Genomic DNA, 12,256 nt, shown 5'->3' on the forward strand with positions numbered 1-12,256 from the left:
TTTAAATTATACAATTGACTACAAAATGTAAATGTTTCATGATGTTTGTTATATTATATCACCTTTATCTATCAATATTGTTGAAATGAAGATCAAATAGCTGTATGTTGAAATATGTTGAAAAAGTCAAAACTTTACATGGGGTGTACTTACTTTTTCATGTGACTGTACATACATATATACATATACATACATACATACAGGAGCAGACATGGCTAACTTGGACATGATCCACATTAAAAGGTACAAAATCAATTTGTGGTTACATTAAACCATTTGTGTAACTTTGCTTAAGGCCGCACAATTGAGAATGGCCACTCAATGCCGCCATGTTAAGGTCGGTGTGCGAGCAGATGAGCAGATACACACACACACACACACACACACACACACACACACACACACACACACACACACACACACACACACACACACACACACACACACACACACACACACACACACACACACACCCTTACTCCCTGCGGGAATGGATGAAGCTTGTCATACATTTATCATCGCATCTTCAGATCAATCAAACGAAGCCAATCCATACACTTTTGGTTTCACCTCCCGGGAAATCGGGATGAAAACTCAACAAGAGCGCGAGGTCTAACACCTGGTTCATGGAAATGGAAGGTGGGCGTTTGTTCGGAGGAGGAGGGACACCTTTAACCCCTTGTTTTATACCTTGGTATCAATCACTCTCACTCATGATGATGCGTTATTCATCAATAACAGATCAAAGCAAACTGAATATTCATGAGTTACTGCAATAATTCTGTCAAAGAATGGTTCATTTGGTACAAGGTACAGGTAGGTACAGGTACGTGCAGGTAGGTCCATGAATCGGCTGGGATCGCCAGGATTTTGTGCCAAATGTGATGCAGACATTGAGAGTGACCAAATGGTTGTGATTTTGATTTAATGTCTCATAGGTTACAAATGATTATAATCGATGCTTCACCTTTTGTCAGAATTCCAGGAAATGCGTCAGATGCTGCATATAGGATTTTGGTTTTCAGGGGGAATTGCCGTGACAGGAGCACTTTGTCCAGGTATAGTACAAACAGGCCACAAGACAAGCTCACACATCACACAGACCACAGAGCAATACAGAGACAGGATATGATCAAAGAGAAGGAATATGAGGACGAGAGCACAAGGAAGGGTCAGAGTGCGCTGGGTACCGTTGTATTTGTGCTGCAGCCGCCTGATCTCCGCGTGAAGGTCGCACAACATCGCTTTGTGTTGCTCCTGAAGGAAGACCAGGTCTCTTTGGGCGCTGCCGAGTCGAAGCTTCAATTCCAACCGAGATGACAACCCATCCATTTCATCCTCGTCCTTCTCTGCCACTTTCTCCTCCTCCTCCACCCCCACCTCGTCCCCCTCATCGTTGCCATCTTTCTTCTCTTCTACTTCCGTCCTGCCATTCTGGCATCCATGTGTCCGTTCTTGGTGGCCTTGTTCTGCCATAGTTCCTGAAATGGCATAAAACAGGGCAATTTAGGTATAAAAGGTATAAAACACATGGACACTGCTAGAACTTCCAGGAAAGAAATCGGTATTTCAACAAAAGTGGATCTGGAGTAAATTAACGGGGTAGAAAAGATCAAGGTTTTGGATGGGGGAAGATAAGAGATGGTGGTGAACAGCTGTTTTAAAGACCTGGAGGGAGGAGGGGGATTGAAGGGAGTGTGGGAGTTTGTTCCAGAGGCAGGTGTAAAGAGGATTGAAGGAGTGAATTGTTTGTTTGCATACGCAGTCAAAGCTCGTGGAAGAGCTAGTACTAGTACACCGAACAAGTGAGGAGCAACAGGACAATAAGACCCAGTAGAGAGAGGAGGGAAACACCAACAGCAGAGTTGAAGGCCAAGACAGAGGCATTTGTAATTATATAAAGCTTCAATGAAACCACCTTTCGAGGCCATGTTTCCCCGCAGAGCAGGGGTTGGCCTTTTTCAGGCACCGTGGTCCCCTTTTTTGAAGCAATGTTTTATGGCCGGATGCCATTCCTGCCGCCAACCCTGTTCGTCACCTCTTGCGACACACAGGGAATTACCAGTGAACTGGTACTCAATTTGCCGACCTCGGAAGGATGACAGGCTGAGTCCACCCCCCTGGTGTTAATTCAGCGATCGACCGGGATTCGGAACCCAGGATCCTATGATCCCAAGCCAGCACCCGAACCGCTAAGCGAAATAACCCAGGATCCTAGGATCCCAAGCCGGCACCCTAACCGCTAAGCCAACGAACCCAGGATCCTAGGATCCCAAGCCGGCACCCTAACCGCTAAGCCAACGAACCCAGGATCCTAGGATCCCAAGCCGGCACCCTAACCGCTAAGCCAACGAACCCAGGATCCCAAGCCGGCACCCTAACCGCTAAGCCAAGGAACTCAGGATCCTAGGATCCCTAGCCGGCACCCGAACCGCTAAGCCAACGAACCCAGGATCCTAGGATCCCAAGCCGGCACCCTAACCGCTAAGCCAACGAACCCAGGATCCTAGGATCCCCAGCCGGCACCCTAACCGCTAAGCCAACGAACCCAGGATCCTAGGATCCCAAGCCGGCACCCTAACCGCTAAGCCAACGAATCCAGGATCCTAGGATCCCCAGCCGGCACCCGAACCGCTAAGCGAAATAACCCAGGATCCTAGGATCCCAAGCCGGCACCCGAACCGCTAAGCCAACACCAGGCAATAAAGCTTCAATTGGAATTTTACAAATGTTTCATTCGAACGGCAGCAATGTCCAAATGCCGTTGGCCTGGCTCTGCTCGTTTTTCATTCACCTGCTCCAGCAAACAATATGTCAGACCAGGAATAGGTGACACAAGTGATTTAAAAGCAAGTTGAAATTCAGTGAGTGCCCGGCTTCAAGAGCTCTGGCTCTATTGGTTGGGATTTTGACACTGTAACCAAACCAGGTTTAAAAAACAGCTGTTAATAACGACATGTGGGAGCGAGTTGCACGTCACGTTCTTTGGTAGAGAAAAATCGAAACTCATGGAAAAAGCGAGGACACAGAGGGGAAATGGCAGCACAGTGACAATGGGCCCACAAAGAACACAAGAGAGGGAATGAATAAACAGCAAAAATAGGAGAGGATGGGAGGGAGCGGTACCCGACAAGAAAAAGGGTTGAATTATGTGGGATTAATTGGGATAAAAGAAAAATTATGGATAGGGATAGGGGAAGAGGAGGAGTGACAAATGCTTCACATTACAAGCTACACAATAATCCTTTATACTACTTCCTAAAAGCATCGACTCTATCACCAGCAGGACGGAATTACACAGCAGAGTACCGGTACCTGTCACTAGGAATACTTGTCTTGTTATGAACAGGGATTTTTGTGGATAGCAGCTTTTGTATACAGAGTCAAGGCTCAAGGAAGAGCTCATACACTGAATGGATAAGGACAAAAGGAACAGTAGATAGAGCGGGTGAAGGACAAGATAGAGGGAGAATTGGACAAATAATGGGTATGGAGGAATGGGGGGCAGGAATACGAAAGGACGCATGGGGTGGACAAGACGGATACAAAAAAGAAACTCTCAGGATGGAAAACCTGGAAGGAGTTTTGAAGGGGAGGGGTGAGTAGGGAGATTTGAAGGGGAGGGGTGAGGAGGGAGATTTGAAGGGGAGTGTGAGGAGGGTACTTTTGAAGGGGAAGGCTAGGGGAAAGGTAGTGATGCAATGGGGGTAGGAAGGAGTAGAGGGAGGTGACAGAGATTGGGACGTTGGTGTGTTTTACACTGAATAGATAAGGTGAACTGCAGTGAACCTGAAGAGTGGTCACCTGAAGTAATGCAGTTAGAGCAGAGGGTGGTGGCCCCTTGACAGAGGATTCTGAAGTGAAGGCTCGCTAGGCCGGTTACTTTGAGCGGCTGTACCAGGCCGACCCACCGGCTGTTGAGTTGGATGTCAGGGGTGTTGCTATCCCAAATTCTGACTCCCCAATTAACTGTGAATCACCTTCACTTGTGGAAACACAGGTGGCAGTGAACCGGTTGAAAGGGGGAAAAGCACCTGGGATTTGTGGCATCCATGCTGAGTTTCTCAAGATTGGTGGAAATGCTGTACTTGAGTCGCTGCATGCAGTTCTGTGCTCTGTTTAGAGCACAGGCATCATCCCAACTGACTGGAAGAGGGGTCTTGTTGTCCCCCTCTGGAAAGGGAAGGGTGATCACCAGGTCTGCAACAACTACCGAGGAGTGACGCTACTCTCGGTGCCGGGTAAGGTATTTGGTTGGATCATTCTTGAGAGGGTTCGCCGCCATCTGCTCGAACAACAGCGACCAGAGCAGTCGGGCTTTACACCAAAGAGGATAACGATTGACCGTATCCTTGCCATTCGGGTTCTCACCGAACGCAAGTGAGAGTTTCGCCAGGGACTGCTTGCAGCCTACGTTGATCTCCGCAAAGCGTTAGATTCGGTGAATCAGGAAGCCCTCTGGAGGATTCTTGGTCTTCGTGGGGTGCCACCAACGCTGATCAATCTGATCTCTGAACTATACTCTGGTACTGAGAGTGCTGTGAGGTGTGGTGGCTCCATCTCTGACTTATTTCCAGTTGTTACTGGAGTTTGGCAGGGGTGTGTACTGGCTCCCACACTCTTCAACACTTGTATGGACTGCATTCTGGGGAGGATGTCGGAGAGGTCAGACTGCGGTGCATCGTTTGGGAGTGTCAAAATCTCTGACCTTGATTTCACAGATGATGCAGTCATCTTTGCGGAGACGCTGGATAATCTTAGGGGGCCCTCCAGGCACTGAATGAGGAGGTGGAGCCGCTGGGATTACGGATTTCCTGGGTCAAAACCAAGATCCAAGTTTTCAATAACATCTTGGATGCTGCTGTCTTGTCTGTGCCTGTTTGTGACAGAGATGTTGAGATCACGAAGAGATTAACTTACCTTGGCAGTGTTATTCATGTCTCCGCATGTTGTGAGCCAGAGGTTGATAGGCATCTGGGTGGGCCTGGGGAGTCATGGATTCACTGGATCATGGGGTGTGGCATTGTCGGTATGTATGCAGGACGACGAAAGTAAGAGTCTTTAAGTCCTTGGTGCTTCCAGTCTTGCTCTACGGATGCGAGACTTGGACCCTTACCAAGGGCCAGAGAATGAGGCTTAACCCTTTCGGAACAAAGTCTCTTCGAGGGAATTCTTGGCTGTCGCTGGTCAGACTTTGTGTCCAATGAGCGGTTGCTGAGAGAGACTCAGATGAGATTTGTTACCTGTATGGTCAGTGAGCGTCAGCATGGACATGTGGCTCGTTTTCTGGACGCTGATCCAGCTCACCAGATACTCTCAGCAAGGCAGCCTCATGAGTGGAGGCCAACAGGCCGACCTCGTTCCTCATGGTTACCGCAGGTTAATCGGTACCTCAAGGAGATAGGGATGGGCCAGGCATCAGCCTGGGGGATGGCCAGACGGAGGCCCCTGGAGTATCGTCAGAAAGTGGATGTGGCGACGCGCTGCTCCAGCGCATGCTCCATACCTGAGCTGACCTATGTTTTAGAAAATGAATGATTTATGAAATCCAAGCATCCATTGCAAGTTGGGGATCTTGAAATTTTCAAGTCAGATAAACGTTTGAAAACGTTTGAAAACGTTAGAGTTGGGGTGATATAAAGGTGAGTTTTGAGAATGTAGAAAGGAAGAGCTGTATGGTTGAAGGATTTATTTGAAAACAAACTTTTGAAGAGGAAAAAGAAGAGCAAATTGTAATGGAATGGAGAATTCAACACGGGAGAAAAATTGAAATTGAAACATTTTAAATGGCACCATGCAGACTGTCGCGGTAAGATGTGGAGGTGTATATAAGCATATGGTAGGTACGTTGGGAGCAATTACCTTTTATATTTTTCTTAAATTATATGTTATTATTATTGAGGGTTACGTTGAAAAAGAAGAAGAAGAGAAGAGTACAGCAAAACCTTGAAGAAAATAATTTTGAGCTGGTTTCTGAATACCTTCACGATCAGAGTGGGAAAGCAGAGTAGAAAATGGCAAAAATTGAGGAGAGGCCGGAAAAGGAAGTAGAAGTGGGGGAAGTAGCGTGGTCGCGGGAGGTGAATATATATATATATATATATATATATATATATATATATATATATATATGTATATTTTTTTGTTAGACACTAAACAAGGGTTATAGTTGGGAGGATTTGAAGTACAAATAAAGGGACTGGGCAGAAAATAAAAAGGCTGAAGGTAGCAGGGTGAAGAGGCAATAAAAAAACAATTGTGGACTCGAACTAGGAAAACGTAGGCCTCAAAACCCCTAAACAAAAAGTCCTACAAATTCTTCCAAATTTGCACAAGTTTGAAAACAAAAACCAAACTAGAAGCATACAGTAAACACAGAGACAGCAAAATAAACAGCATACACTCGATAAAACCACAAGGAGTACTCAAAAAACGGCCAACCAAGCTCAAGGAACCAGAAACCAGAAGATATATACATAAATACACATGTATATAAAATTAAAAAAATGCATATATATATATATATATATACAGTCGTGGCCAAAAATATTGGCACCCTTGCACTTTTTTCAAATAACTCACAATTTTCTCGAAAATAAGTTGAAATTGCCAATTTTTTATTTTTATTTTTGAAATTGACAATTGACAGAAAAGTATTTGGTCTCCCCAATTCTTTATTTCACTGTTAACATTACAGAACCTTTGTTTTTGATTCAGAACTTAATATATCCTTTTAAATCAGAAAATAAAAAGAAATGGCATTGACAAAATTATTGACCCTAGACTTAATATTTGGTAGCACGCACGGCCTTTGGACAAAATAACTGCAGTCAAGCGCTTCCTATAGCCATGAATGAGATTTCTACACCTCTCCACTGGCAGTTTGGCCCACTCTTCTTGCGTAAACTGCTCCAGTTCTCCCAGATTTGAAGGGTGCCTTCTCCCAACTGCTGTTCTCAGATCTCCCCACAGGTGTTCTGGACTCATTGCAGGATTTAGATCTCGACTCATTGCTAGCCACTTCAGAACAGTCCAACGTTTTGTCTTGAACCATTCTGGGGTGCTTTTTGAAGTGTGTTTGGGGGTCATTGTCCTCCTGCAAGACCCATGACCTTCGACGGAGACCCAGATTTCAGACACTGGGATGAACATTGCTCTCTAAAATGCCTTGGTGATCTCCTGATTTCATGCACACATCCAAGGCACCCAGTGCCAGAGGCAGCACAGCAACCCAAAAACATCACTGAACCTCCTCCAAGTTTGACTGTAGGGAAAGTGTTCTTCTCTTTGAAGGCTTCATTTTGTTATCTGTAAAAATAGAGATGATGTGATTTACCAAAAAGGTTTGATATCTTTTGTTCTTCGACTCTTGGCCCCTTCACTCTTCTCTTCGCTTCTTCGCCTCTTCACCTCTGCCTGACTTCCCGCGTTGGAGACCCTTTCCTTTCTTCTCCTGTTGCCCTTCGCGCGTTCCTGTGCCGTCGGACCTCTCATCTTGGTTCCGGACAAGGGTGCGACTCCGCGTGGACAAGCCCGGGCACCTAAAGCCACAATTGGTATTCCCAGAGGAGATCTGTGTGACAAGGTTGCGGCCTGACATTGTCATTTGGTCAGGTGCAACAAGACAGGTCATCTTAGGGGAATTGTCTGTACCTTGGGAAGAGAACATGGAGGAGGTGCACGAGAGGAAGAGAGGAAAGTACAGTACTGAGCTGGAAGCAGAGTGCCGGGAGAAGGGTTGGCGAGTTTCGTGTCAGCCATTTTCTTATTATTTATATATATATATATATATAAAATAATACAGGACAGACGCTGAACAGATATATATATATAGACTTGGCATTTAATATGGAATATTTTTTTTGTGGGGGTGAACTTACTTTTCAAGTTGACTTAGAACCAAAAGTTCATTGGAATTATGTTGAAATTATTCTAGATTTTGTTAACGTGACCTTTAAAAGAAACAAAAACCACATTTGACATTTCGAAGCAAATAAATTGATCCTTGAAAGTGATGGAAACTGATATCGAACTCAATTCATGGACAGTACTGTGTTAAACTTCTGTACGTTTTCCAGAAGTATTTCTTTATATTGCACATTAGCCAAAAATTTTTTTAACAAAAACAAAAGTTAAATTACAACTGGGATTACGGACAGTAAAATTACAGTTCAGTACGTCGTGTAACCCCCATGAGCATTCAGGAGAGCACGTACACGTTGAGGCATGCTGTTCACGAAATTTGCCAAGGTTTGGACAGGAATCGCTTGCCATGCAGTGACAAAAGCCTGCTGGTCCAAGTTGTCGATTTGACGCGTTAATTCTGCCCACAAGTTCTCCATCGGATTCATATCCGGGGACATGGCAGGCCACTCCTTATGCTCTACACCACGGTCAGCAAGAAAGTGTTGGATCATGCGAGCACGATGAGTCCATGCATTGTCATCTTGGAAGACAAAGTTTCCTCGAAAGGCTACACGAGCAAATGGAAGCAATGTTTCTTCCAGAATGGACCTGTACTTGAACTGGTTCAGGTTTCCATTCAGAACAACCAGGTCAGTTTTGCCACCTGCATGAAACGCAGCCCAAACGGTCACCCCACCACCTCCAGCTTGGACTCTTGGCACTATACAATCTTCGTTGTAGGCTTCATGCACTTGTCTGCGCACTCGGACGCCGCCATATTGACGATAGACCAGAAATCTAGACTTGTCACTGAAGATCACGTGATTCCAGTGTCCTGGCTGCCATTGACGGTGCTCTCTGGCCCACTGCAATCGGCGCTGGCGGTGTTGTCTGGTCAGATGTGGCTTTCTCAGGGGATGCCTGGCACGATAGCCTGCTTGAACCAGTCGTTGGTTGACTAGCCTTCTGGATACAGGCACATTTGTCAGTTGCTGCCACTCAGCCCTAAGCCGATTAGCTGACTTGGTACGGCCATTGCAGACTAACCGGTGCAGCTGGTGATCATCCCTCCTTGTGGTTCTGCGGGGACATCCTGGCCTCGATATTGGAGGAGGGACACCCCCCTGAGCATTTCGTTTCGGGATCTTTGACACCTGACCTTGAGTGATGCCATACTGACGAGCAATAGCACACTGTTTCATGCCGGAATTTCGTAAAGCCACCACTCCATGACAAACAGCATTGTCGAGTTGACGGACCATCTCCAGAGGAAGCGGCAATAACTTTTGTAGATGTGCAGCAGTTGTTTTCCACTAATACAGAACGCAACAACCCTTATATACCCGATTGTGAAGCCAATCTTCAAATGTACCTGTCCGTACATTTTGTCACGCCACCTGTGATATAATCCTGTTATTGACTTCTTGCTGCGACAGACAGTGACATGGTTCTTTTAACAAAGAAATCACCGAAGCGTAAAAGAAACTCACCAGATTGATATTCTGAGTTCAGAAAGGAAACCCAAGTCAAGAAAAAAAAAAATTCCATATTAAATGCCAAGTCTGTATATATATATATTTGTGCAGCGTCTGTCCTGTCCTGTGTTGTGTTGTCACTGAACTACTTTCTCAAACTTTTGTGAAATCGTACCAAACTTCTGGTATGCACATATCTCTCCCGTCGGTATGTCCGAAGGGTATTTTTTTTTTAAAGAAATTGCAATTTTTTTTTTTTGGGGGGGGGGGGGGGGGGTTTTGGGGAATTTTTTTTTTTTTTCAACTTCAATTGTTTATAAAATGTGATATCACGTATATTACAAATACATTTGTGCAAAATAATTGTTTGAATTACGATTGGTTTAAACAATGACAAAACGGCAACTCAGGTACAGTCATTCATCTATATATTGACACATCTGGGCAGTGTCTGTGTTGTCACTTAACGACTCCCTCAAACTTTTGTTTCCGTGGTTGTGAAGTGTTTTTAATAACGTTGTGGTGGTTTTGAATCACGTGGTGGTGAGGTATTTTGAATTATGTGGTGGTGATGTGTTTTTAAATGACGTGGTGGTGAGGTGTTTTTAAATCACATGGTGGTGAGGTGTTTTGAATTACGTGGTGGTGAGGTATTTATAATTACGTGGTGGTGAGGAGTTTTTAATTAGTTGGTGATGAGGTGTTTTGAATTATGTGGTGGTGAGGTGTTTTGAATTACTTCATGGTGAGGTGTTTTTAAATGATGTGGTGGTGAGGTGTTTTTAATTTTGTGGCTGTGAGGTGTTTTTATTACGTGTTTTATGGCTGTGAGGTGTTTTTACTACGTGTTTTATGGCTGTGAGGTGTTTTTATTACGTGTTTTATGGCTGTGAGGTGTTTTTACTTTGTGTTTTATGGCTGTGAGGTGTTTTTATTTCATGTTTTATGGCTGTGAGGTGTTTTAAATTACTTGGTGGTGAGGGGTTTTGAATTACGTGGTGGTGAGGTGTTTTGAATTAAGTGGTGGTGAGGTGTAATCGTCCCAAACTTCCAGTCTGCACCTACCCCTCCCCTATGTATGTGCTGAGGGGTCTTTCTTGAAAAAAAAAACATTCAACCTGAATCTTCAACCTAAATTGCCTATAAAAATGTGATATCACAAACACAACAAAAACATTTGTGCAAAATAATTGTTTGTATTATGATTGGTGTAAATCATGACAACACAGCAACTCAGGTACAGTCATTATCCTCCGCTAAAATAAGCCCGTTCCTCAGTAACGAAGCTATCCCGGTGTGTACCCCGGTTTAGAATAGGTACACCGTATCCCTGCGCATCGTAAGAGGCGACCAAGGGTTGGCGTCAGGAAGGGCATCCAGCCATAAAAACATTGCCACAAACAGGGAACCATGATTGTCATGGGGCCCGCACGGCTAACCCCCGCTCTAGCGGGGAAAATGGCCTTAAAACGATCATTCATTCATTCATTCTCAGTAACGAAGCTAGTATATATATATATTTTTTCAGTCACGTGAAAAGGTAAGTACACCCCATGTAAAGTTTTGACTTTTTCAACATATTTCAACATACAGCTATTATATCATCATTTCAACAATATTGATAGATAAAGGTGATATAACATAACAAATATCATGAAACATTTACATTTTGAAGTCCATTGTATAATTTAAATAAACATAAATGCAAATTTCACATGTGGAAAAACGTAAGTACACCCTTGGCTCTAATAGGTGGTATTGCCCCCTTTGGCAGAAACAACCTCAAGTAGGCGTTTCTTATAACTGTGTACCAGTCTCTGACATCGACTGGGAGAAATTTTTGCCCACTCCTCCATGCAGAATTCTATCAGCTGTGCGATGTTTGAGGGGTTTCTTGCATGCACAGCTCGTTTCAAATCCGCTCACAACATCTCGATGGGATTTAGATCCGGGCTTTGACTTGGCCATTCCAGAACCCTCCATTTCTTTCTTTTCAGCCATTCCTTGGTGGATTTACTGGTATGTTTAGGGTCATTGTCATGTTGCAAGGTCCACCTTCGGTTGAGCTTCAACTTTCCGACAGATGGCCTCACATTATCCTCAAGCACCCTCTGGTACAATGAAGAATTCATCGTGGATTCTATGTTAGTGAGCTGCCCAGGCCCTGATGCAGCAAAGCTGCCCCAAACCATAATATTTCCACCACCATGCTTTACAGACTTTGGTATCAGGTTCTTGTGGTGAAATGCTGTCTTTGGTTTTCGCCAAACATGTCTTCTGGAACGGTGGTCAAATAGCTCTACCTTTGACTCATCTGTCCAGAGCACATTGTTCCAGAAGTGCTGCTCTTTGCCTAGGTGTTCATTGGCAAACTTTAGTCTTGCCCTGATGTTCTTTCTGGACAGCAAAGGTTTCCTCCTGGCACACCTCCCATGTAGATCAAATTTGTGCAGCCTCTTTCTAATGGTAGACTCGTGCACTTTGACATCAACAGTGGCAAGAGCTACCTGTAGGTCGCGTGACGACATTCTGGGGGTCCTTAGAGACTTCTTTCAGCATCTTGCGGTCTGCTCTCGGGCTGAACTTGCTGGGGCGACCTGGTCTGAACAAGTTGGCAGTTGTTTGGAATCTTCTCCACTTGTAGATGATCTTGCAGACAGTCGAATTATTGATTTCAAATTGTTTGGAGATCTTTTTAAATCCCTTCTCAGACTCGTAGGCATCTACAACCTTCTTTCTGAAGGCCTCAGAGAGCTCTTTTGATCTAGGCATGGTGATGCCGCACACTTCAACAACAAAGACCAAACCAAACTAAATGTCTGAGGTTTAAGTAAGACAGGTTCCTCCAAGATCCTCTCTAACGATGTTCTAATCAT

At 44.6% G+C, this 12,256-nt stretch overlaps 1 protein-coding gene across 4 annotated transcripts in view; it reads right to left on the bottom strand.

Moving 5' to 3' along the window:
- CCDC92 (coiled-coil domain containing 92) overlaps nt 1-12,256 on the bottom strand; it is a 67,019-nt gene that overhangs the window by 18,139 nt on the left and 36,624 nt on the right. For all 4 annotated transcript variants that reach the window (XM_068135041.2, XM_068135037.2, XM_068135040.2 and 1 more), the window contains one exon: nt 1,191-1,481. In XM_068135041.2, coding sequence (XP_067991142.2) covers nt 1,191-1,476 — 286 coding nt within the window. In that variant the 5' untranslated portion in view covers nt 1,477-1,481. The remainder of the gene's footprint in view (nt 1-1,190; nt 1,482-12,256) is intronic.

This window comes from Myxine glutinosa, chromosome 14 (assembly GCF_964187855.1).
Source record: "Myxine glutinosa chromosome 14, kmMyxGlut1.1, whole genome shotgun sequence".
Taxonomy (NCBI): Eukaryota; Metazoa; Chordata; class Myxini; order Myxiniformes; family Myxinidae; genus Myxine; species Myxine glutinosa.